The sequence below is a fragment of the Calliopsis andreniformis genome, chromosome 8 (genome assembly GCF_051401765.1).
Source record: "Calliopsis andreniformis isolate RMS-2024a chromosome 8, iyCalAndr_principal, whole genome shotgun sequence".
Taxonomy (NCBI): domain Eukaryota; kingdom Metazoa; phylum Arthropoda; class Insecta; order Hymenoptera; family Andrenidae; genus Calliopsis; species Calliopsis andreniformis.
Genome location: NC_135069.1, coordinates 6839684 through 6864617, shown reverse-complemented (window position 1 = coordinate 6864617; position 24934 = coordinate 6839684). Strand labels below are relative to the sequence as shown.

The 24934-nt window shown below is 34.6% G+C and overlaps 8 protein-coding genes across 8 annotated transcripts in view; all 8 read right to left on the bottom strand.

The window, feature by feature from the left end:
* The window catches only part of Alpha-man-ia (alpha-Mannosidase class I a), a 463063-nt gene that overhangs the window by 40793 nt on the left and 397336 nt on the right, over nt 1–24934 (bottom strand). The window lies entirely within an intron of this gene.
* On the bottom strand, nt 9749–11208 carry LOC143182666 (uncharacterized). Its single transcript, XM_076383851.1, has 6 exons — nt 11009–11208; nt 10696–10812; nt 10442–10532; nt 10205–10353; nt 9950–10082; nt 9749–9885 (listed from the first exon to the last, which is right to left on the bottom strand). Exons 1-6 carry the CDS (start codon nt 11194–11196, stop codon nt 9835–9837), a joined length of 729 nt encoding a protein of 242 aa, XP_076239966.1. The 5' UTR covers nt 11197–11208; the 3' UTR covers nt 9749–9834.
* Nucleotides 12847–13601, bottom strand: LOC143182669 (uncharacterized). Its single transcript, XM_076383853.1, has 4 exons — nt 13524–13601; nt 13301–13446; nt 13089–13221; nt 12847–13013 (listed from the first exon to the last, which is right to left on the bottom strand). The coding sequence occupies exons 1-4, from the start codon at nt 13599–13601 to the stop codon at nt 12960–12962; spliced, it is 411 nt and encodes a 136-aa protein (XP_076239968.1). The 3' UTR covers nt 12847–12959.
* Nucleotides 13638–14504, bottom strand: LOC143182667 (uncharacterized). The gene is made up of 2 exons (XM_076383852.1): nt 14260–14504; nt 13638–13854 (listed from the first exon to the last, which is right to left on the bottom strand). Exons 1-2 carry the CDS (start codon nt 14460–14462, stop codon nt 13638–13640), a joined length of 420 nt encoding a protein of 139 aa, XP_076239967.1. The 5' UTR covers nt 14463–14504.
* On the bottom strand, nt 17744–21205 carry LOC143182537 (uncharacterized). The gene is made up of 11 exons (XM_076383576.1): nt 20816–21205; nt 19862–19981; nt 19684–19801; nt 19249–19519; nt 19006–19116; nt 18568–18658; nt 18278–18423; nt 18172–18201; nt 17955–18090; nt 17915–17921; nt 17744–17883 (listed from the first exon to the last, which is right to left on the bottom strand). The coding sequence occupies exons 1-11, from the start codon at nt 20954–20956 to the stop codon at nt 17744–17746; spliced, it is 1311 nt and encodes a 436-aa protein (XP_076239691.1). The 5' UTR covers nt 20957–21205.
* On the bottom strand, nt 22539–23369 carry LOC143182536 (uncharacterized). Its single transcript, XM_076383575.1, has 5 exons — nt 23225–23369; nt 22947–23092; nt 22712–22855; nt 22605–22639; nt 22539–22552 (listed from the first exon to the last, which is right to left on the bottom strand). The coding sequence occupies exons 1-5, from the start codon at nt 23345–23347 to the stop codon at nt 22539–22541; spliced, it is 462 nt and encodes a 153-aa protein (XP_076239690.1). The 5' UTR covers nt 23348–23369.
* LOC143182670 (uncharacterized) lies at nt 23390–24120 on the bottom strand. Its single transcript, XM_076383854.1, has 2 exons — nt 23834–24120; nt 23390–23536 (listed from the first exon to the last, which is right to left on the bottom strand). Exons 1-2 carry the CDS (start codon nt 24118–24120, stop codon nt 23419–23421), a joined length of 405 nt encoding a protein of 134 aa, XP_076239969.1. The 3' UTR covers nt 23390–23418.
* On the bottom strand, nt 24164–24810 carry LOC143182671 (uncharacterized). The gene is made up of 3 exons (XM_076383855.1): nt 24656–24810; nt 24408–24527; nt 24164–24286 (listed from the first exon to the last, which is right to left on the bottom strand). Exons 1-3 carry the CDS (start codon nt 24806–24808, stop codon nt 24164–24166), a joined length of 396 nt encoding a protein of 131 aa, XP_076239970.1. The 5' UTR covers nt 24809–24810.

Here is a 24934-nt window from a genome sequence, read left to right as displayed (position 1 = left end):
TATCTATAAACTATAAAAAAATAAGAAATCAGGCTATTAGAAGCTAAAGAATTAAAAAGAATTAATTAGAAACTTGACTAGTCGTAGCGGTGGTCAGAAAAGATTAACAGAAAACAATTTGCACACCTGCACAGGGGGAATAGTTTATCTAGAAACCCTCTTATTCTAAATGCTGTTAATATTGTAAGTGCTGTAAACACCCATTCGAGGGTTTCTAATTAAACTAATTAAAATTACTCTGTATATATTCTCTTTTTATGTGTTAATTGATTCCTTACATGCGAAATGTATTGATTGTCTTCTGCCTATAGTAGCATGTTCCTTGAGGATTCGAAGTTCCCCATCGTCCTTTGTGTTCCACTCGCTCACAATACAACCTAAGATTACTATGAGCTGAGCAGTTAATTGTTTTTATATTCCATCAGAGTAACACGGAATTCAATTGAGAATATTAACTCACTTCCTTGGGAATGTACAAGTATGAGACGTATTTGGTCACAGCGCCCGCGGTCATTATTAGTATCGATATATTTCTGAAGACGATGCTTACTGTATAGTTAACGCTGATGAGTGATATCAACTGGAAACAGTATTTATCTTGTCACTATAAAATTCTGATAAAAATATATTATTGAGACGACATACGTCATCTCAAATGATACGCATAACATTTTTTTAAAATGTGAAGAAAATTCTCTATGTCGTTTCTTGTATTTTAGGACACTGTATTTTCTAAGACTTTCCTCGATTTCGATTACAACACATTAATTTCACCAATTTACTTTCTTTCGTCTTCTGTACAAATAAGATGAAAATTGAGACAAGCATATTTAATAAAGTAACAAAGGAAATTCACTATGATATTCACGATGAGAGATATTGAATTGTATTGAAATATAACGCACATAAAACACTTTTGTAAGTTAGATGTAATGGTACCTGAACCAGCAGGAAACCTATCAAGAAAAAGCAGACGCCACAATTTAGTATCCGACTAACTATTCGATTTTGGAATGGCCAAAGTCCAATGGATGACAGCAACCACGCAGATATACTATAATAGCGCAACATAAGACCATCCATACTGTAAAGTGGTTGAAACACAACTGAGAGTGTCCTCGTATTTCTCCATATTTCCCTCTCCCTTCTCCTTATGGTGGGAGTACAAAGATAACGGCGGAGAGAATGATTGACAAGGGCTATAATTACGAAATTGTGGAAACAAATCGCGACCGAGGTATAACACTACAAATCGATAATATATAGCTACTACGTAAAGACCTGCAGTTTAGAAAATTATACGTTTCTCCACAGAAGGAAACAGAATGTCACTATTTTCTTCTTCAGCGTGTTTTTTATGGCAATATTTTCCTCAGTCGTAGATCAGCCAGCACACAGTGATATTCCTAGAACTAACTCTGATAGAAGGTATCGCGCTGTACTTCAGTCACGATTGATTAGAATACCTGAATTTAAACGACTATGGTTTCCTATGAAAAAATAGGGTGCAAAAGAGTTACTTCTTATTTTCTTACCTCCACGACTTCGATTGTTATGAATAAAAATAAATAAATTTCCACGCGGAATTTTTCCCTCAATTTTTATTCTCAATGTCTAGTGTGCTGCTTTCAGAAGAGGAAGTATTGCATTGATCGTGGAGAGTCGAAAAATCTTACGTCATTTAGAGTGCAACTATCGCGAAGGAAGCATTGGAAGTACCTTATACAAGGGAGTGAAGGGACAATGATTCTGTGGTTGATTGCGCACTCCATGTGCACCGTGTGAGGGATGGTGATCTAATGGGGTAAGTGTAACGCAGATGTGTGTAGAGAGTAGGAAAATGATTAGACAGTGCACAGTGTTATTCGTCGAGCTAATTGTGATCGAAGGTGCCACACAGTGTTTTTAGCTTTTTTTGAAGCACGAATTAAAAAATAGAGAATCTTTGTGAGAGATGATATTGTAACATGTAGACATGACAACATCATCTGAGGAAGAACAAACAAAATCTATGTTTTATTAATACTACATATTTGACAATACAAATTTGAGGTTGATTAAAATTCTATAGCGACTGAAGAAAGTACCGTAAAGTAAGATATTATCATCTTCATCAGCTACAACAGAAATAAATAAATTTTTCTACACTGTTTGACAAGTCCTAACGATAGTGTGTCACATACCTTCGAGAATGTTTCCATAGATATAGTTATTATACCATACATTTTATAAGAAAGAGGTGTTGAATTTTTTATCATCATGAAAAGTAGCATTTTCTGTATGTGTATCGGTGCCTCGTACCACTCTGTATCGTACCTATAAAATTGAGTCGATAGTGTCTGATTGAAGATGAATTGAATTACTACATGCATTTCGAGAACTAATTATTTAATGAAACACTTTGAACGTTTTAATTAAATAAAATACTTATTCGACAAGAATGACACGACATCGTTAATCGTGGGACCATACAATTGCATGTTGAGATTGTTGCAGGAATCTATTCCAAGGTTTATCACGTGAATTAAGTAAAACATGTAAATAATTTGCCCCAGGGTGGCCGCTACGTACAGAAGCACGTCTTCCATTTTAAGATATAGGTAAGATTGAGATATCTAAAAACGTAACTGTTCGCGTGATTCATACCATCAAGATCCATCGGTTAAAAAATTTTATTTTATAAATTAAACATCAAACTTACAATGAATAAATTAATTGCTACAGTCATCACCCCTAGGAAAACAAGAACAAAATATGATGCCACGAAGCTGGAGTTTATGTAGAGGAATAATCTTCAACAATAATAATTAAGCAGTAAGATAAGGTGACGCTATGAGATACGATAATTACATACCTATTTGCTCTATTATGTATCCTTACAGCGTTTCCCATGATCTTTGTCATTTTCTTGCTATTTTCGGGAAGGTGAACATTTAGAGAATAGCAAAGGAATGCTTCTCTTGTACGATAACTATGAAACACAGTTGGAAATTAAATTTTTGTTAATCGAATGTTTCATGTCAGGAACACTCAGATAAAAAAATGACATTCAACACGTGAGTTTTTACATCTTGCATGCCCATTATTCTTAATAGCTATTTTGTGAATATGAAACTGTATTGAAATGCTATAGTCGATTGCAAAGTAAATTCTGTTTAGTTGAATATTTGCCTGTTATGCGGCTAATATTCGTTGTTAATATTTTTTAACTCCTCAGTGACGGGCCTGTGTCTTCTACAATCTCCCATTTTTTCCTACATTACTACAAAATTCTATACAATTATAAAATGCGTATGAATCGTTCAACTTAGAAAACACCAGCTTTCTAATGATATAATTTTCATTTACATTTGTATAATATTTCTTACAAAGGCACCGTTGTTGAAGAGTTAATAAAAAATTCTGCCCTAAACATATATGTATATATACAGATTAATTGATCAACTTTGGTAAGACACTCAAAGTGTTAAAATAACACGATCGAAGAGTTGAATTCTTAGTGACCATCGTTTATGTACCTACAAATCTTCAAAAGAGCGTATGTGTGTGTTAACCACATGGTATGAGTTCCTTCTACGACGGTAATCAGTACGCAAAGGCCGAAAAAGCAATAAAAATCCACCAAGAAATTGAAGAAATGGAAATATTCTTCTTCTTTACCGAAGGTTTCCATGATTAATGGAAGTCGACGTTGACGTGGTTCGTTTAAAGGCACTGCCCAATCAAGCAAGTTATAGAAAAACAGTCTCAGTATCAGACCTGACCATGCAAACACCAAACATACTGCAAAGATTTTAAGTTCCACTAGTTTTGCGACTGTCACAGATGTGAGCATTATTTGGCCAAAATTATTCAAAGTATTTTATTATATACATATGAGTAGTAGAACAATGAATCCTATTCACTGTCTAATAATTTCACTGAAAAATTATAATTTGATTTTTCAAAATTATTTTTTAGATAAGTAAATATTCTACATGACTTAAAGTTTTTTCTACAAATTTTATCTTACGCGGTTTACACTTCAAATAATTTTAGCTCAAATATATCTCGATGTTCTCCAACAACATGTGCTAATGTTGAAATAAAGAATCTCACGAAAGAGCGTTTTCATGTACAGTCGTCCCCTTTTTGCATACTCCCGAAGAATATCCAACTCTTCTTTATTTTTTAATGTGTTCCAATCGTATCTCACGGCGTTCATCATTGTTTTAACCTAAATTCACATTCGATTCGAATAAAATTTACAAATTACCTAAATAGACGAACTTACAGGTCAACTAGTGCAAAATTCTAAAATTCCAAAAAATTCAAACTGCACGTATAATTTAGAACAAAAATACGGTGACAGTCAAAGTGTTAAATCGATGAGATTAATAAAAATTCATTGAGGAACTTACAGCTTTTTTTCCAAAATAGAATTGACTATATTTCAGGACAGTAACCACTGCTGTTGATATTGGTGACATGCTTTTTATCACATCCACCCAACTGTAAGATTGAAAAATATGAGGCAATACCTGAAAATACGCAATTAATAAATTACTCTTCCGCGATTTACTATTCTTTCACGAAACAGCTGACCGGAGCAGCATATCGTACTTGTAGAAACACACCACTAGTACTAGAAACAAGATAACAGATACTAATAATCAACGTGATCTTCGAAGTAGAATAAGGCCACAGCGCAGTCACCAACAAACCACATTTCGTCAGCCTGTAATGATATTCCCAACTGTGATCCATTTCGGTCGGTGGTTCGTGCACTACTGGCTAGCTGAACCATTCTACCCTCTCATCCCCCCTCTCCCTACCTACCAGTGCATTGACTTTCAATATTATACCCGACGATAGAAGGGGTACGTTATCGCGGGGGAGCGTGATTGACAGAGGCTATAATTTAGTCACGATCGATTAGAATACCTGAATTTAGACGACTATGGTTTCCTATGAAAAAATAGGGTGCAAAAGAGTTACTTCTTATTTTCTTACCTCCACGACTTCGACTGTTATGAATAAATTATATTTCCACGCGGAACTTTTTCCCTCAATTTTTATTCTCAATGTCTACTGTGCTGTTTTCAGAAGAGGAGGTATTGCATTGATCGTGAAGAGTCGAAAAATCTTACGTCATTTAAAGTGCAACTATCGCGAAGGAAGCATTGGAAGTACCTTATACGAGGGAGCGAGGGGACAATGATTCTGTGGTTGATTGCGCACTCCATGTGCACCGATTGAGGGATGGTGATCTAATGGGGTAAGTGCAACGCAGATGTGTGCAGAGAGTAGGAAAATGATTGGACAGTGCACAGTGTTATTCGTTGAGCTGATTGTGATCGAAGGTGCAACACAGTGTTTTTAGCTTTTTTTGAAGCACGAATTAAAAAATAGAGAGTCTTTGTGAGAGATGATATTGTGACATGTAGACATGACAACATCATCTGAGGAAGAACAAACTAAATCTATCTTTTATTACTACTACAGATTTGAAAATACTCAAGCTGGTGACTGTTTAGAATTCTATAGCGACTGAAGAAAGCACCGTAAAGTAGGATATTATCAGCTTCATCAGCTACAATAAAAATTAAGTCTTCTATACTATTTGACTAGTCTGAATGATAGAGTTTCACGTACCGTTGAAAACGTTTCCATAGATATAGTTATTACACCGTACATATTGTAAGAGAGAGGTACCGAACCTTTCAGCATCATGAACAATAGTATTTTCCTTATGCATATGGGCGCCTCGTGCCACTCTGTATCGTACCTATAAAATTCAGTTTATAGTGTCTAATCCAAGACAAATTAAATTATTTCTAGGTGCATTTCGAGAACTAATCGAATACTTTGGACGTTCCAATAAAATAAAATACTTATTCGACAAGAGCAACACGAAGACATTAAAAACCTTGGGGACATACAATTGTATATTGAGACTGTTGCACGAATCTGTCACACGATCTATTATATAAATAACATAGAACATGTAAGCAGTTTCTCCCACGGTACTCATCACATACACAACCATGTCGTCCATGTTGAGAGATGAGAAAGCTTGGGATATCTGAAAACGTGATTATTCGCGTATTTTGTACGGTCGTGATCTCATTGTTTCAGAATTTTATTCTATAAATTATATATGAAACTTACAATGAATAAATTAATTGCTATAGACGCCACTCCAAAACAAATAAGAACACAATATGAAGCCATGAAACTGGAGCATATGTAGGAGTATAATCTTCAATAACAATAATTAAAACGTAAGGTAAGGTGACGTTATGAGAAACGGTTGTATCATTACATACCTATTTGCTCTGTTGTATATCATTACAGCGTTTCTCATGATCGTTGTCATTTTCTTGATCTTTTCGGAAATGTGAACATTGAGAGAATTACAAAGGAATGCCTTCCTTGTACGACAACTGTGGATTATAATTGTAAACTGTAAATTCTGTTTAATAAAATATTTCACACCGAATTGGATAAGACATTCAAAGTGTTAACCCATTGATAGTTTATCACGTCTGCGTCAGGCATGGCAAGACGTCGATAAAAATAAAATTAAAAATATAACATACGTACTTTCTTTACATTTGTTTCAATGAATACACGGTGTCCAAGCAGGCCACTTAAATATCTCCCATTTAAAAAAATAAAAAAGATGATTATGCACATTTCTCCTTCGAAACCATTTAAATTATGACACAGACGATTTTCGTGTCATTAAAAGCAGAGGAGATATTTGGGTGGCCTGCTTCAGCGTGGACATCCTGTAAAGCTATTTTAAAGAACAGAAAGAAGTCATATTTTTTTATAAAAATTTGCAACTTTACTAAACTGTCAAGGGGTTAAACTACCATGATTGAAAATAAGAATTCATAGTGGACGTCGTTTATGTACCTACAAATTGTCAGAAGACCATATATGTGGGTTAACCACATGGTGTAAGTGCCTTCTACGGTGATAACTATGCCGATGCCAATAAGGCAATAGAACCCTATCAAAAAATTGAAGAAATAGAAATATTCTTCTTCTTTACCAAATGTTTCCATCATGAGAGGAAGTCGACGTTGGCGCGACTCGTTTAAAGGCACTACCAAATCAAGCAAGTCATAGGCAAACATACTTAATACCAGACCAGACCATCCAACCATCAAACATACTGCAAAGATTTTAAGTTCCACTAGTTTTCCATCTATCGTAGACCTAAGCGTTATTTGGCCAAACTTATTGAAATTCAATATTGAATATTATATCTACATTGCATTGAAATTATAATTATATTTCTATATTGTAAATTATGAGGCGCTGAGGGTAGTAAGAGCGAACTCAACAAATTGGAATTTCAAGAAAAGTGCTGTTTATTTGTGTTCTATAAGAGCGTATAACATAAAAATTATTTTTTAAATTATCGAGTTCGCCCTTATCCCTTAACGTGTCATGTCATAAATGTCAGCAGTAGAACAATGAATTCTATTGATTTTTCCAAGTCATTTTTAAGACAAGAAAATATTGTACTTCATTTAAATATATTTTTTTTATCGAAATTTTATCTTACGTTTACTTCAAATAATTTTCGATCAAACCTGTCTCGTTGAATTAAATCAATACGCGTAGATGTTTAATAAAGAATCTCACGCGAGAAAATTTTGATGTACGACCGTCCCACTTTCGCATACTCCTGAAGTATATCCAATTCTTCATTTTTTAATGCGCTCCAATCATATCTTATGGCGTCAAATATTGTTTGAACCTAGATTCACATTTAATTTGAATAAAATTTACAAATGACACTAACAAAAAAATGTACAGATTAATCAATGTTAAATTCTACCAACACAAATGCTATACACTTCACAAAATTTGAATTTAAAATAAAAATAGAGTGATAGTCGAATTGTTAAATTGACAAGATTAACAAAAATTCATCGAGTAACTTACAGCTTTTCTTTTAAAACAAAATTGAGTGTATTTCAAGATACAACTTGATGATATTGCAAGTGGCGACACGCTCTTTACCATATCCAACCAAGTGTAAGATCTCAGAATATAAGGCAACACCTGAAAGTTCGCAGTCGACGAATCATTCTTCTACGTTTTAATATTGTTTCACGAAACAGTTTTCATATCATACTTCAACAAAAACACCGTAAGTAATGAATAGAAGGTAACAGATATTAGCAATCACTGTGATCTTCGAAGTATAGTAAGGCCACAACGCAGTCACCAACAAACAACGTTTCGTCAGCTTGTAATGATATTCCCAACTGTGATCCATTTCGGTCGGTGGCTCGTGCACTACTGGCTAGCTGAACCATTCTACCCTCTCATCCCCCCTCTCCCTATCTACCACCAGTGCACTGCTTTTCAATATTGTGCGCAAAAATACGAGGGAGACGGTGTCGCGAGGGAGCGTGATTGACAGGGGCTATAATTTAGTCACGATCGATCAGAATACTTGAATTTAGACGACTATGGTTTCCTATGAAAAAATAGGGTGCAAAAGAGTTATTTCCTATTTTCTTACGTCCATGTCTTCGATCGTTATGAATAAATTATATCTGCACACTAGTTTTTCCCTCAATTTTTTCCCCAATGTCTACTTCTGCTTTCAGGAGAGGAAGTCTTGAATCGATCGTGGAGAGTCGGAAACCTTGCATCCTTAAATGTACACATATCGTGCAGTAAGAATGGGAAATATCTTGTGCGAGAAAAATGCGAACTAAGGAATATTATATATAAGAAGTGCTTTGTGAGAGAAAATTTGATTTTTGTGAGTATAGATTTATATACACATGGTGATCGGCTCTAATTGATTTCATTAGAGTTATTATTAGATCTCAAATAGAGTTATTAATTGTTGAGAACAGTGGGCAACAGGTGTCAGAAATTTTAAGGGATGATTCTACTCGCTAAAATGAGACGAAAATCAGGAATGATAAAACGCCTGAAAATACGTGTGAAATTTGTCTGTCTTGGGACTTATTCTACTTATTTCGTTGTCTAATTTGGGATTTACCCTTTTCTTTCGCTGTGTCTGACTTTGGTCTCATTTTACTGACTTCACTATGTCTGCTCCAAGTAGTGCACGTCAACAGTGGAATGAATCGTGAGTCAGACATATTTTACACGAATTTTAGACAAGTGCAATTTCGCGTTACTTTGCCGTGTTGAATCACCTTTTAAAATTTAACATCTGTTGTCAAACACCCTGTATGTAAAATGTTCTGTGACCTAAATGCCGTCTAGGTTTTGCAATAATAATCGTGATTGCGAATTCGTACCTCAACTTTGAGATAATTATTTCGCTTTTTCGCTGAGATAATTATTGTCGATTAGCGCATTCTATTTTCATTAATTACAATTTGCTAATCGTGGTTAATGTTAAAGTATGTTCAAAATGCATACTTTAATGTTAGTAAACTATAGGTAGATTTAAATTATTGTTACTATTTCCAAGAGAATTCTCAGTACTAGTACAATACCTCTGCTTAAACTTGTCTCATTTTGGGAGAAATGTAATCCTGTCCCTTGGAAGGATGATGTTACTTACCTGAAACAGAAAAGAAAAATAGCACGTTAGAGTTATATCACAGAAAATGCAAAATATAAGTTTATACAGGTCGTAAATCATATTAAGAATACCTTTCATATTACCATTCACTTATAGAACTATATTTTATTACATTCTTTGTATGAAATATAATCAGCGCTATGAGCTTTCAAGAGGAATAAAAAACTGAAATGCAAATACATGGTTTTATGTCGAAGCTGTTTTATATTGCGACAATAATAGTCTACAGATTTATTTGACTGCCATTATTATTATCATCATCGAATAGAGTATAACGTCATAAAGTAAGACCACGATATTTTCATATGCTGAAATAATCATTTGTTAGTTTTATTTCCTCTGCGATGAATTTCTGATGCAAATGATATTTACCGTAGAAATACCTTGCATCGATGGTTTGTACATGCCATATAGGTTTGTGTCTGTATTGTTTGTTCTACCTCGCATAATGAAAAGTAGTAATTTTTGCGCTGGTAATGGCGCCTCATACCACTCTGTGTTATATCTAATAAATTTGTTTAAAAATATATCCCAGCCAATATTTTATAATACCAAGTGCAAAGTACAGCTTATACAGTGTGTAATATTCCATTTATAGAAAATTTCATTTTTCTAGTTTCTACTTACGGAGTATCAAAAAATTCATCATTATCATCAATCACGAGTTGCGATAAATAGTTGAGAATATATACAAAGCCTGTGAAAATGAGTAAGGACATACTGCCTAGAACGATGTTGTTAATATTGTCATCGGGGTCCGTCATCGCTTGCATAATCTGGGAAGAATAATTGGGATGAAATGTATGTACAATCAGTATTTCTTTTTCATATTTGAAATTTTTAATAAATCAAGGAATTACTCACGCGAAGCAAAGTCGTTGCGGGGAATACTACTGACACTAAGTACATACAGAAATAGTGTGACAGAAAGGTTTGTTTAAAGTGTATTCGACACCTTTAATAATAAATCAGAATTACAAATACATATAAAATTAAATTATGTAATATCTATCTGCTGTATTGAAATAGCAGGATGTACAAAAGGTAGTAATTGGTATCGATAATCAATAAATTCCATATTCAAATGGTAGATAAAAGATATGTAAAGAAATACCGACTGTATCATTGACTTGTATGTTTCCATTGACTTCGCCACACTGTCATAAATGATGATATATTTATCATAACTAGATGTCGTTAATAAACTCTGAGCCATCCCCTTTTTTATTCGACGACTGTAACGTGAAAAATAAAAATTTATGAAATACCACAAAATAATGCTTTCTCGTTATAAGCACAACACGTTTTCATTTTCGTTTCTTGTCTTGAAAAAACTTGATACAAGAGTTCATACCAAGTAGGTTTAATTTCAAGTCAAATCAATCAAAAGTTTTTTGATTTTTAACATAATTAATTAATTGCTGTACTCACATAGCTATCGTATATAATCCTCGTATATGTAGGATAAACATGAATGAAAACAACTCAGTGCTGATGATAAGCATTACAGCTATAATATCCAAGCACATGAAAAGAGCAATCACATAGCGATCTCTCTTAACAAAAACCAGGTCCACATCATTTGGTAATCGATACGTGTACGACACGTTAATACGCATCACACTATTCAGTATAAATGGCAAAAATGGAGGAATAATAATTGTAAAGATTAACACCACATAAATGGTAACTGAAATACACCTTGATTACAATTTCTAAAGTTTCAATCAATCTACAGATTAACAAAGAAAGCTTTTTGCTCACCCAGAACATAGATTGTACTACGCTTCCCAAACTCGGCGGCTGTTTTCAAAATATTCACTTCTTCCTCACGTAGCATCTCCCAATGATCCTTTATTTTCGTTATAGTTTCTTTGATCTTAAAAGTTAGTATCAGAAAGAAGCATTGAATAAAATAGAACTCGATCACTAAATTAACGATTCAATTATCTGCACTTACGAGTTCTGATTTCAACGCGAGTAAAACATATTTCAGGTAAAACAGTACCATCACTATTATCCCAGGCGCATTTTTCAAGAAGGTACTCGTGGAATAGGCTTCAGAGAACAGTGGAATGATCTACAAAAGTGCGTAACGAGAGTTTAAATTTCATTCGAAATACTGAGTTGGCGTATGTGAAGGTCCTCTGAAATATTCTCAAACTGCCATCACGTAAAAAAAATGAATTATTATAAAGCCCTAGGCACAACAGACCATTGCACTTCACATGCACCAATGAAATATTCCACAAAAAAGAAGTAGCAGAGGGGCGAAGCAACTGCGCGTGAAAAATAAAAAATCGAATTCGTAATACGTGAGAAACAACTGCGAATAATAGCGTCGTGAACATGACGAGCCTATGCACCAACTTCAGACACGCAGCTTCATATGGCCAGATGCCAACCAAGCACAAGAGAAATATGTTCAGCCTGTAGCACTGATAACCAGGGAAGTCCATCCTGCGCGACGCTCGAAACACGACTGCTTTGACCTGTGACTGCACCGACAGTGTCCCCAGCTCCCCACCCCGCAGAATTTACCTATTGTTTTACCTGAGACCACACTTCCCGCGAGAAAAGCCAAGGGTGGCAAAGAAACTGCGGGAACTATAATTTTCGAGAGCATCACAAAGGGGAGAAATTAATCGATAGCAGTGTAAAGCTGTAATTTGGTACAAGTTGTTACAGAGAATTTCACCCTCACTTTTTTTTTGCATTTCAGTGCGATTATGAATAAATAAAAACAGGAAAAGCTGCTACCTTTTTCACATTTCTTTTATTTTAAGAATCGACGCAAGCGCGAGGAAAGGGTTGCGTTTTACGGAGAGAACAGTTCTTTGTTGTCCTTTGAGGAGTTAAGGGTGGTTTTTTAGGGTAGCGCTTTTTTCGAGAAAGTAACGTGAACGTGGATGGGCAAATTAGCAGTGATCTGTGCTGTGTGCTGAGTTTGCAAAGGGAGAAGGTTCGTTGAGGAGCATTATTTTAATTCATTTGCAGGCTTGAGCAATCTTTGATGTTGGCAAGTCTAGTTTTGAAGTAAAATTAAATTTTCTCTCTGAACTTAAAATCAAGATAAGAAAATATTTAAGATATTCTTCATTTTTGGTTAACAATAACGATTGCTCAAGCCTGTAATTGCTTCTCCTTCACTCTTCTACTTACTAGCACTTGTTGCCACAAAAACTGACTACACTTTATGAATAAATTTTTTTTATTCACCATTGACTGTGTCAAATTGTTCCTCGAGGAGGAATAAAAAATGATTAAATGCTGTTCCTTTTCAGTAATTTAGTTCATAATTGTAGTAAATAACAGTTTGGATATAATTACAAGAAAACGTTGCTATCATTCTGCTAATATAGCCATGTGTGGCGCGATTGCATCACGAGTAGGTGGAAAAGACGACCATAAAGTAAGATAAAGACATTTTGAAGAGCTGCAAACAAGTATCGATAAAAATCGAGTGTGCAAAGGCGAGAAGAGGTGTCAGGTAGGCAATTGTAAATGTTACCATATAAAATCCTTCGTAATTCGGTTTGAAGAGACCACCAACCAGGAATGTATAACTTTTCACACTGTTTTGCATAACGTATAAGAGCAACTTCTGCGTAGGCACGGAAACCGTGTACCATTTCGTATCATACCTGCAGAGTAAGTTAATACAATACTATTTGCTTTGATCAATTGATTATTACGCCACTGAATTACTATCGTTTCACTTACATTTGTGTAAAAAACTTCGAGCCACTATCGATGACTAACTGCCCCAAATGGTTAGTCAAAAACATGTATATCAAACACGCGAGAACAACAAAAATTTCAAGAAGTATATCATACAATTGCAAATGTTTCAATACAGCATCATATAGCTATGTAGTTAATCAGATTATGAATAGCATATAATATTATTCTATTTAAACACTTTAGCAATTGCACTTGTACTTACACATACAAAGTGAAGACTTGCTGTAATCACACCCAACAGTATTAAAACAAAATATGAGGATTGAAAGGTGCTTTCCATATTTTTGCAAAATCTTTAAGAAACATACATTTATTTTTACATATGCATATTAAGTGGGAAAATACGCGTAGGAAGTAAACTTAAAAGATGATTAGAAAGCTTGTAATTTGTTAGAAATATAAATGATGGTACTGACTGGAGCGCTCGTTTGTGCAATTTTGCTACATAAATTATCTCTTTGCATACGACTCTGTTTTTGTGAGAAGCTGAAGCTTGCGGCGATTCTTCCGCCAGTACTTGGTTTATACGGTAACTGTGAAAATGAAAGAATCTTTAATTTCAGAAATGACAGAAAGCTATTTCGCGACTTAAAAGCATTGAATTTGACTTTGACTCAAGCATTGATCAACTTAAATTATGTATAATTCAAACACTGACCAACTTAAGTCATGCTTGACTCAAGTGACGATTGATTCAAGCATTGACCAACTTAAATTATATATAATTCAAACACTGACTAACTTAACTCATGCTTGACTCAAGTGACGATTGACTCAACGAATGATTATCTTAGAAAATATATGATTCAAGAAATGATTAACTTAATTTATGGCCCATCAAAATAATAATAGTTAAGTTGATGAGTCATACAATATTAGCAACTAGTGTTTTATATCGTGTCTGTTCGAAGGTGTAATTAAGTCTGAATGTTTCTTACCACATTACATTGTATAGACCACAAGCATGATGAATGAACGTTACTGTTGTTATTTCTGCACCGACAACTATAGTTCCTCCGTGTATCAGAAATGCATACAATATTAGTGTGGAGGCGTAGTTGTATTTGTGATTGGCGAAACGATACATTTCGAAGCGAAAATCAGTAGAAGGACAACTATTCTCCGAAGAATGCGAAAACATTGTAAATAATATGTAAGCGCACAGTGTTACGTATATGCATACTGAAATAAAGTGTAAATATCATGTATTGTAATGAAATGATGAAATTAAGATTATTAGTGAACAATAATAAATGTTTTATAACAGCAGTGTAAGTAGTTTGTTGAAACAGTAAAAACGATTTGTTACTAAGAGACAAGGAAATATAGAATGTAGAATTTCCACTCAATATAGACACTTAATATAATAGTGATTCTTACTTGCGTAACCTAGACTTATACGGTTTCCATGATCAGAACATTTTAACATGATTCTTTTATCTTCCTTATTATTTAAAAAATTCCAGTTATCTCGAAACAATTGTAAACAATTTTTTATCTATTTGAGAAAAGAATTTTTATCAACTTGAGAAAAGAATTAAGCAGAAATTTATGTGTAGAAGTTACATAAATTAAAAGATTGCAAAAATGAAAAATAAATCCCATTACCAATAATTCGATAAAAACCTGGAACATGTGTGACCATATAATAGAAGTTTCATTCGTACTTAACTTACTTCTTTCATTTTGTACCAAGCTATATAGAATTTCAATACCAATATCAAGTTAAGGATGGTCTTTGATATAAAGATTATAACACTGTTCTGATTGTACTGAGTACAATCTAGAAAAACTGCCAACTGAAACAAATAATTACCACCCATCGTAACAACTAATTCATAAATAATTTTCTCACTAATCTTCCTAATTAAATACCTTTGCTCATTCACGCTACTTTATAAATAGAAAAATCAAATTACACTGAATAATTCCTAATACTTAACATCTACAGTTCATAATATTACATATCACTAATAAATAAAGAACACCCTGATACGATTTCTTTCACGAAAATTTATAATAAGTACTACAAACACGAACACACATTTTCTTTCCAAACATTAACAAGTACAAGACCACCTGCACTAACTCATAACATAAGTAGCCATCAGATACACCGTCACAATCAACTAATATAGTACCTGGGACATAAAGCAGAAGACGATTAATAAAGCGAACACCACCCTTTTGACAAACGCGAACCACGTATTCTCAAATGGCCACAAACCAACTGTCGTCAGGAGAAATTTGTTAAATTTAAAGGTATGGTCTGTTCCGTCCATTGCTGCACTAACGTCGAAACACGTCTGCGATAGTAATCGTCCAAGAATATCTCTGTTGAACCCCCTCCATCGCGTACTTCCCTCATCGCGTGTCGCTTGAAAAAATAATGATAGCTGAGAGGGAAGCGGTAATTCACAAATTACCCCTCGCGAGTGCCATGATTATAGCCTACCGTCTATCGATCGATCGCGGCTCTACAATGTTTCACCCCTTTGGCGACAAACGTTGCGCCAACAATAGAGCAAATTACACGGTCGGAAGCATGTTGGAACCTCCTGTCGCAGAAACGTTATTCTGTTTCTCTGTGCGTATGTCGCACAGGTGTGAAACCAATGGTCTCTTCCCACCATTATGGAAACTTAATGTCGTCAATTTCCCTCTTCTCTGTCCTACGTGGTCGCGACTGCCACCGAGGGGTTGCTTCTGCGCTATATTTCACTTGCTCATTGTCGTTCCACCGTGCAACAAGTTGCACCCTATTCTCGCGGGCTGAGTCTACATATATGTATAGTCGAGCCATACATCCGATTCGAAGGGTGCGTTAGCGCAGCACAGCTGGAGGCGAGAGTCGCTGATGTGCTTGCAGCATCCACAAATCTTTTCAATTCGAGGGTGAGATGTCTGTTTCTGTTCACAGTTTTCTGGCCAGATTGATAGGAGGGATGTGGCTTGAAGGATGACTTGTGTGGGATGCTTGGAGGCAGGGGCAATGATTTGAAGGTTGATTTGAGTGCTCTAGGTGCACTGAATGAGGGATGACGATTTAGTGAAGTGAGTTTGCTTTTATTCAGTGTTGAAGTAGAATAGTAAGTTCATGCACAGACGACGTGGAAAGTGAATCAATGATCTTTTCTGGGACGAGTCAGCTCTTGTTCAAATTAGGATATGTTGTAGTCTTTAGCAATTTTGAAATGCATTTCAAAGGGTTTTAAAAAATTTTTTAAATTATAGATTTTTTAGAGTTGCTTGAACAGTGGAGTGCTATCGTTCTTTAAAAAATTCATATGCCCTGAATTAATAAACGTACGAAAATTAGCTTATGCATGCTCATAGTGAAGAAATTAAAGCAAGCTGGAGGCGAGGGTCGACGATGTGCTCGCAGCATCCACGAATCTTTTCAATTCGAGGGTGAGATGTCTGTTTCTGTTCACAGTTTTCTGGCCAGATTGATAGGAGGGATGTGGCTTGAAGGATGACTTGTGTGGGATGCTTGGAGGCAGGGGCAATGATTTGAAGGTTGATTTGAGTGCTCTAGGTGCACTGAATGAGGGATGACGATTTAGTCAAGTGAGTTTGCTTTTATTCAGTGTTGAAGTAGAATAGTAAGTTCATGCACAGACGACGTGGAAAGTGAATCAATGATTTTTTCTGGGACGAGTCAGCTCTTGTTCAAATTAGGATATGTTGTAGTCTTTAGCAATTTTGAAATGCATTTCAAAGGGTTTTAAAAAATTTTTTAAATTATAGATTTTTTAGAGTTGCTTGAACAGTGGAGTGCTATCATTCTTTAAAAAATTCATATGCCCTGAATTAATAAACGTACGAAAATTAGCTTATGCATGTTCATAGTGAAGAAATTAAAGCAAGCAGGAGGCGAGGGTCGACGATGTGCTTGCAGCATCCACGAATCTTTTCAATTTGAGGGTGAGATGTTTGTTTCTGTTCACAGCTTTCTTGCCAGAGTGGTAGGAGGGATGTGCCTTGAAAGATGCCTTGTGTGGGATGCTTGGAGGCAGGGACAATGATTCGATGGTTGATTTGAGTGCTCTTGGTGCATCGAGTGACGGATGACGATTTAGTGAAGTGAGTTTGCTTTTATTCAATGTTGAAGTAGAATAGCAAGTTCATGCACAGACCAGCGGAAAATAAATTAAGTATCTTTTCTTGGGTGGGTTATTTTGTGTAGACATTTTTTAGACTAACATCTCAGATGTTATTCATATTTCTTGAACTGATAAATACATGAGTATCGAATAAAAATGATTTCAAATAAAGATCTGAGATGTTACTGCAAAAAGTGTCAAATTTCACACAGAATGATCCAGACATTTTTTTCTGAATAATTTTATAGAATCATCACTGACTCGCCTATTATTAAAAAAAATTGCAAAGTAAATTTATGATAAACGAATTCAATTTTCATGGTGACTGTACATACAGTGTTATGAGTTGATTTGTTAGGTAATATGATTGTGGTATTTCGGGATGAATCGGTTGGGAGGTGCTAATTAACGAGTGGAACATATGAACATGAAGTATGACCATGATATGCGAACAACCTGGAAATGTAAACGAGGATTGTAAGTCTACCTGACCGCTATATTAGTAAATGAGTGTCTGAATTATTTACCACTGAGAGGCCTTTGAGACTAGACACGTACATTCCATTGAATAACGTGAAGTAGCAAGGTTTCATGGTTCTTTGCATGACAAGTAGTAGTAGCTTTCGCGCTGATACTGGCGCTGCATACCAGTGACATTCGTACCTATTGAATTTCCATAAATTAGTTTCAATTTACTTCAATCGTGTTAATTAGATCGTGTAGCAATTAAAACTGTGCTTTTACAGTATTGTGAACTCGACATTCAACTGTGCTCTCTTAATTTTTGCTAACTTTTACTTAATTCATTATTTATTCTATGGATATTTTAATTGTCTGACACAACACGCACGTTTTACGAAAAATTTGGTGACTGTGGTTGATCACATCTTGTCCTGTGTAATTACTTATAGATAGGTAACCAAATTGCCCAAGTAATATGGACAGAGTGAACCCTGCATCTTCTATATTGTTCATTTCTAGAATTACTTGCGAAAGCTGCACATAATAAATGTATTCAAACAGAAATTAGTAAGGATGGTGAATATGGTAATAAAACATGAACGAGTGGATTTCTCGCAATAATATTTTGAATATAAATTTAAATTTGCTTGCAGTATCTTAAAAACTTTTGATACTCACGCGGTACAGACTAATGCTGAGACAGGGCACAGTCAAAATAACTAAGAACGTATAAGAAGGCACAAAGTGGTCTTCTAAGTATTGTATAATCCTTTAATAATAAAAATATTTTTTTTAAAATTATATTACTTTAATATATGTAATTTATAATTTTATATTTCTTCGTCCACATTTATATTTCTTCGCTCACATTTATATTTCTTTGACCAACAGTTGAGTATTTAAATGCATGAATATTAAATTTTTATAAGTAAATCTTTTAACAGTATATTATTTACGTGGATGAAGAATCAAGTTAAGTTTCAGCAAACATGGATTAATTTCTAACACAAGATCCCTATCTTGCCCCGTTATATGTACATGAAAGGGCTCGATCGAAGTGCATATAGCGAGGGATAACTATAACTATAAGTAACATATAATAAAATAGATACAAACTCCAAAGCTCGTTTATGCGTTTCTATTGCTCTCATTAATCTGGCACGGATAATATCATGATCAAAGTCATTTGGTAACACACACGCGTCCATCGCATGCTCGATTTGATAACTGTGAGAAGAAGATACGAAAAATATATTTTCTTTTACTAGAAATCACTGTATAAATCATTGTGCAAGATTTATCTAATAATGGTGGTTAATTTATTGAACAACAATTTCACTCACAAGGAATTGCACTTACCCTGTAATATCGAGTAAGGCACATGAGTGCTGCGCAAATACCAGCATTTGCGTGTCGGTAATAATTATAATTAGTAATCCGAGGAGGCAAACCAGATTTATATGAAGTAGAATAAAAATGTAATACTTCTCCTGATCGAAGAAGTATTCAACATTGAGGGGAATGTTGGTGTATGTTACTTTACGAGATACGTTTGTCGACGCTGTAATATTTAGAATAATTGGATACAATTCCAACAGTGTAACAAAAATCGCAGCTTGTCCAAAAAACACTGCAAGAAAATAGTTTTCTGTCATTCAAGCCTGAGAATCTGTATTTTAATTTTATGGATCAGAAAATGTTAAAAATGTTGTGCTGAGGGAGACAGTAAAAAACTTTTTAATGTACCAACGTTTGAATGTGCTAGGAGGATCCAAATAGCAAGTTCCAACTTACTTGCTAGAAATATACCGTATCTTCTGCCTTGTAGGGTACACTTTTTCATTATCTTATATTCCTCCTCATCGGTTATTCTATTCCAGTCAGACTGAAGCTTTTCGAAAAATTCCTTCGCCTGTTATAGACAGCCATGTAAATCTAAATACGTGTAATATTTGGAGTCACATGGACGTACCTTGTCCATGGATAAATATCCCGATACAAATCTCAAGATAAATATTATCGTGATTATGACGCACGGTGTGCCCTTTAGAAGGCTCTCCACATCCATCCGTTTTGTAGTAAATGGGAACAACTACAACGAATATTTCTTTTTAATAGAGCCAGTAATTTTTGTAATTATTGTTGAGTAACATAGAACACTGTTCACTCAGAGAAAGAAGTAGATGGATAAATTATTCTACAAATTAGAAATTATTGTTCAACACAAGCATTTAAAATTAATTTGGTAGAGTTAATCAGATGCTAAAAATCGAAGAAATATTGTGAAAATAATATAAAAATAATTTTTGTATTATATTCACGAATTTTGAATAAAATAGTGTCCTTAGGTGACGATAAGTTGTATATCATTAACATAACGATTGTTAAACATGTTAGAAACCTCGCAGAATATTATTTACATTTAATGAATAGAATGTTTTATTTTTATTTTAATCGGTACTATTTTTGAACATTTTTCACTATTCACTCTGAAGCACTATCCTATGCACTATCACTCATAACTATGAAAACAAGAATATATGAGAAGACAAGTGTCAGAAATTTTAAAGGGTGATTCTATATGCTAAAATAAGACGAAATTGAAGAATGACAAAATTGCATTTGACCCTTTGTTTCTGAGTTATTAATTGATAAACAGGCGTTTAAGGTATGTCGGAAATGTGTCTGCGTTGACTTATACTACTTGCTGCGTCTGGCCTGGCTACCGCCGTCAGTAGAACAAGTCAAGTCAGACACGGTGCGCGCAAACTCGGTGTTTCTGCAATAATGCAGAACTCTAAAACATAAAATCACCTCTTAAAATTTCTAACACTTATTGTCGAACACTGTTTATACAAACGAAATGCCACACAAAACGTCAAAAAGAAAAGTGCAGCACAGTTAGTACACAAAGAAGTCTAAATACCTGAACAATCAATCCAGAAAGTAGAATTAAAAAATAAATCAGTTTCTGCGCTTTCATTTGCCCTGAATTGTCAAAAACCCAAAATCTGCTAAAAGGCAGCAGCATATGATGCCAGTTGTAATAGTATCTCGCGGTCTGCATGTTTGCAACGTGTTTAAAGAACTGTCGCTCTTAGAGTGTTGGAAGTCAACTTGGATTTTCTTCCCCATTTTGCCTCGCTGTTTTTCGTGATGCAACTCCCACGGTGTAGAGTACGGTTCGAAATGATTGACACGAGCTATAATTTAAAACTTGCTTCCTATTTCCGATGCGCCTGAAAAAAGGGCTGCACCGATCGATATCTCGCACATCTGTATCTAAAGGCTATTCCTCGCATGAAATTTTCAGCGTAATACGTGTACATTCTCCCTGGTAATATGTATCATTTTCAAACATTAATGTAACAGCTGCATTTTCTTTCAGTAATGCAGCAAGGGGATGGTGTATGCAACGGCAGCTTGCATTTTAAGCGACGCAAGCGCAGCTGCATACACTATGTGACAATCGTGAAGCTTTCATTGCAGTGTCAGTGGACGAACAGTGAACTTTCATTTTTAAAAGATTCCCTTGGTGGTTCGGGAAGTGCAATTTTGTTAACAGGAAAAACTGACTTGTGCGAATTTTTACTGATTGCTCTGCTTGTTTCAAATTTTGCTTCGTTAATTGCGGTGTTGGAAGAGGATTCGAGAATTGTTTGACGAAGAAGATGTGGGAAAGGTATGCAGTTTGCACAGTGCAATTTGATTCTCAGATTAGAAAATGAGTGCAGAGTATTTGAAAATTTGAATATGTGAAATCGCGACTTCAAGGGGGTGCCACGTTTAATTGTACTTTGTGTTTAAAGTAGAATTCACCTGTGTACACAAGACAACGATAACGAACTTTATTGACAGTAGGAACATTCAACATATTCTTTGTGCACTATTATTCATTAGCATGGAACTACGTGCGCGAATCTTAAGATAGATTTACATACACATAATGATGTCTATTATTGAAGCGAACACAAGAACATTAAATAGGACATTAACATGTTACACATCTGAAAAATCAGGAAATTAAGCGTGAATGATCGACCTAGTTAAAATAGAGAGTGAAATATATTCCTTTTGATTATCGTTGAAAACCCTTTATACGAAGGTACGCATTATATTTTACCCAGAGTGATATTATTAGGTTTTACGCTTCTCTGCAGGACAAAAATGATCAATTTCTTTGCGAGTAAAGCAGTGGAGTACCATTTACTATTGTACTTATAAGATCTGTATGCTTTAGAAATGTGTAAATAAATGAATTCTTTGGAGTAATATTTATTTATTAGGAGGGTGGGAGATCGAATGATTGACAGGTGGATAAATTCGAGCAACTCATGGTATACAGAGATACAGGAATTGACTATGAAATATTTGCTCGCCTTAGTGTTTGAGTTATTAAACGGTGCAGTACCTGGCACTCAGTGCATATGGTCATAGGTGCATGTGCAGTGGAAAAGGCAGAAACTTGAGCATTCCTGACATTTGCTCTAACTTAAGAAGACTATTCTGAACATTACATTATCTATGAGTTCATTACCTTACGTATTACATAGTCTATATCATACTAATTTTGTAAAACTAGTTGCTAATTATTAGAACTGATTTATTGCAGAAATCCTTTTAAATAAATAAGCGAAATGAAAAAATGATTAAGCTGATACAGCTGCAATTGCCATTCATAACGTACAGATCTTTTGCAGGTATGTAGGATTAGCTTGTAGACTGCAGACACATAAAATATGACACAGATGTTTTAATAATCTAAAAAGCAAAAACGAGCTTACAGTTGTTGACTGAGTAACTGCATTCACTAGGAAGTCATATACTTGTTACCGATGTAAACATTTCCAATGATGCTACCACAAGACCACCAGTTTCGAAACAGGTTGGTTTTGTACTTCTTATTAGAATGAATAGAAGCATCTTCTGAATTGGTAGAGGGGCCATGTACCATTGTGTATTGAACCTGAATGATAGGCAACAGAACACCTTGTTAATTTCATGAACCGAATGTTGCTGAACGAGTTCCTTCATTAATCACTTTATCGTACACTCACACTGTAACGAAAAGGTCGTGACACTGATTTAGGATTTGCTGACCTACATAGTTACACAGTAGCATATAATGAAAGTGAATGAGTAGCAGAATTGTAATGACTAATATTTCACTCGAGAAGCCAGTATGTTGAAGTACTTGGGAGGCCTTGATAATAAATAATTCTAAATTAATTTAGAGTCTTAGGTACTATTAATATTAGTATTCAAATTTAATAATGTATCACTTTTGGTGAACCTTTTGTCACTGTTAATAAATAATGCATATGAATATCCATACCCTGTAAAGATTTATGCTTGATGAAATTACGCCCAAGCCCAGTAGTAGCATATAATGCATTGCAAAATTATCATTTGCGTATCCGACGAGTCTTAAATAGTAAAACAAAGTAATTATTATCATACTCGTTTGCGATTAATGCGGAAAACACCATTTGTTAATCTAAGAAAAATTTAATGGTTCAAAAATGTATTTTATACTGACTCTAGGGCATTGTAATGAACTATTACAATGGTCTTTATTTTGTCATGTATCGACATATTCTGCTTGTATGAGTAAGCAGTTTCCTCTATAACACGATTAACATGATAACTGAAATTTTACACAAAGAAAATTAATCAGTAATATTACAAAAAACAAATCAAACAATGAATAGATTCCATAAATTCGTAAAATGATTTGACCTAAAAATTTTTTCTCCAACTTATAATGTTTGAGAATAATGTTATAGGAAATGAAAATAATAGGTACACCAAACGGTTAAACTTTATTGTTTTAGTTAACAGGTATTTCTATTTTACTTCATTCTTTAAGAAACAGATTTACAAACTGTAAGATCTAGATCTCAATTTGTTTCTTAACATGCTACGGAACAAAATCAATTTATACCTGACAAGCTCCAATAATCCGCAAATGTAATATCCGCCTATTATGATCGGCGATTCAGTAGCAATTATGACACAGACGAAAACAATAACACAGACGTTAATGTGTAATTGTATCAGGTTGATATATTTATCACTGTCAATAAAGTATTCGCAGGGAACTATTAATTCAGACGATCGGGTTCCATTATTTAGGGAGAAAGGAATATCCAATAGTCGCGGTATGTATGTATAAAAGAGCACACAGCATAAAAATATCAGGAATGTAGCTAAAAATCGGGAAATTCGCATAAGATATATGTGATGCTGAAACTTGTCATTTAATAGAATTCATTTAACCTGCAAATGTTATGTTAACCAATTTCCCATTGTTACCGTGTTTCAGTAATATCTCATGTTCCCTATCAGACGTAAAACTATTCCACTCGTCCTCAAACCAATTCTCTACGTACACTATCTGTAAACATGTTCTAGATTAATATTTTCCTCACAAAACTTGTCACAATTACAGGAATGCTAAGACACTGTATTGTGTCTAGATAAACACTAAATTATTTTCGCAGTGATTTCAGGCTTACGCAGTCACTACAGATAAGGAATGATATGTATTTAATAATGCAAATTAGCACTGGCAAAGTCCATCCGGCAACTTTCAAAAAGAGCTCGAAAGTATACTTGTGTGTAATAAAAACTGCAAGCTGAAACAATTGTTTAGAACTAATGAAGTGAAAAAAACCGAATAAGATACAGTGTAGAAGAAACTTCAAACAGTGGAAGAAATTCGTGGCAGTTATGTCAAAGATTAGAGATAAATTATCAACTATACCTGAACTAACACAAATGAAAGGAGTATTAGCATAATTAAACACTTTTGAAACTGCACCAAGAATCCTTTCTTCCCACTCGAAAGTCCAGTTATGTGGAAAAAAAAATATGCCAGAGAAAAACACTGTATATAAGCGTTCCTTTCTATAGTCATTTTAATGCAACAGTTCAGACACGACTGAGGCGAAATGACTGTGTCCCCCATCGAGGAAAACTTTAGTCACGTAATACTCTTCCTGTTTTAATAATTCAGTGGTCCATAGACTGATGTTATACCAAC

Excerpts from the sequence above, each read along its gene's own strand:
- LOC143182536 (XM_076383575.1), bottom strand. The coding sequence starts at position 23,347 with ATGATAATAATTACTTTGTTTTACTATTTAAGACTCGTCGGATACGCA. Across the intron at positions 23,093-23,224 it reads CAAGCATAAATCTTTACAGG|GCCTCCCAAGTACTTCAACA; the intron begins GTATGGATATTC and ends TTTATTATCAAG. Across the intron at positions 22,856-22,946 it reads CACGACCTTTTCGTTACAGT|GTTCAATACACAATGGTACA; the intron begins GTGAGTGTACGA and ends CCTATCATTCAG.
- LOC143182667 (XM_076383852.1), bottom strand. The coding sequence starts at position 14,462 with ATGTTTTCGCATTCTTCGGAGAATAGTTGTCCTTCTACTGATTTTCGC. Across the intron at positions 13,855-14,259 it reads GGTCTATACAATGTAATGTG|TTACCGTATAAACCAAGTAC; the intron begins GTAAGAAACATT and ends TCATTTTCACAG.
- LOC143182669 (XM_076383853.1), bottom strand. The coding sequence starts at position 13,601 with ATGGAAAGCACCTTTCAATCCTCATATTTTGTTTTAATACTGTTGGGT. Across the intron at positions 13,447-13,523 it reads CAAGTCTTCACTTTGTATGT|CTATATGATGCTGTATTGAA; the intron begins GTAAGTACAAGT and ends TTAACTACATAG. Across the intron at positions 13,014-13,088 it reads ATTACGAAGGATTTTATATG|CTCTTCAAAATGTCTTTATC; the intron begins GTAACATTTACA and ends ACTTGTTTGCAG.
- LOC143182537 (XM_076383576.1), bottom strand. The coding sequence starts at position 20,956 with ATGCAGACCGCGAGATACTATTACAACTGGCATCATATGCTGCTGCCT. Across the intron at positions 19,802-19,861 it reads GATATTTATCCATGGACAAG|GCGAAGGAATTTTTCGAAAA; the intron begins GTACGTCCATGT and ends TGTCTATAACAG. Across the intron at positions 18,091-18,171 it reads AATGTCGAGTTCACAATACT|GTACGAATGTCACTGGTATG; the intron begins GTAAAAGCACAG and ends GAAATTCAATAG.
- LOC143182671 (XM_076383855.1), bottom strand. The coding sequence starts at position 24,808 with ATGACTATAGAAAGGAACGCTTATATACAGTGTTTTTCTCTGGCATAT. Across the intron at positions 24,528-24,655 it reads TTTCATTTGTGTTAGTTCAG|CTTGCAGTTTTTATTACACA; the intron begins GTATAGTTGATA and ends CAATTGTTTCAG. Across the intron at positions 24,287-24,407 it reads TCCTTATCTGTAGTGACTGC|ATAGTGTACGTAGAGAATTG; the intron begins GTAAGCCTGAAA and ends ACATGTTTACAG.
- LOC143182666 (XM_076383851.1), bottom strand. The coding sequence starts at position 11,196 with ATGCGTATTAACGTGTCGTACACGTATCGATTACCAAATGATGTGGAC. Across the intron at positions 10,533-10,695 it reads ACATACAAGTCAATGATACA|GTGTCGAATACACTTTAAAC; the intron begins GTCGGTATTTCT and ends TTATTATTAAAG. Across the intron at positions 9,886-9,949 it reads CGATGCAAGGTATTTCTACG|CATATGAAAATATCGTGGTC; the intron begins GTAAATATCATT and ends TGATTATTTCAG.
- LOC143182670 (XM_076383854.1), bottom strand. The coding sequence starts at position 24,120 with ATGCGAATTTCCCGATTTTTAGCTACATTCCTGATATTTTTATGCTGT. Across the intron at positions 23,537-23,833 it reads GGATTATTGGAGCTTGTCAG|TTATCATGTTAATCGTGTTA; the intron begins GTATAAATTGAT and ends GTAAAATTTCAG.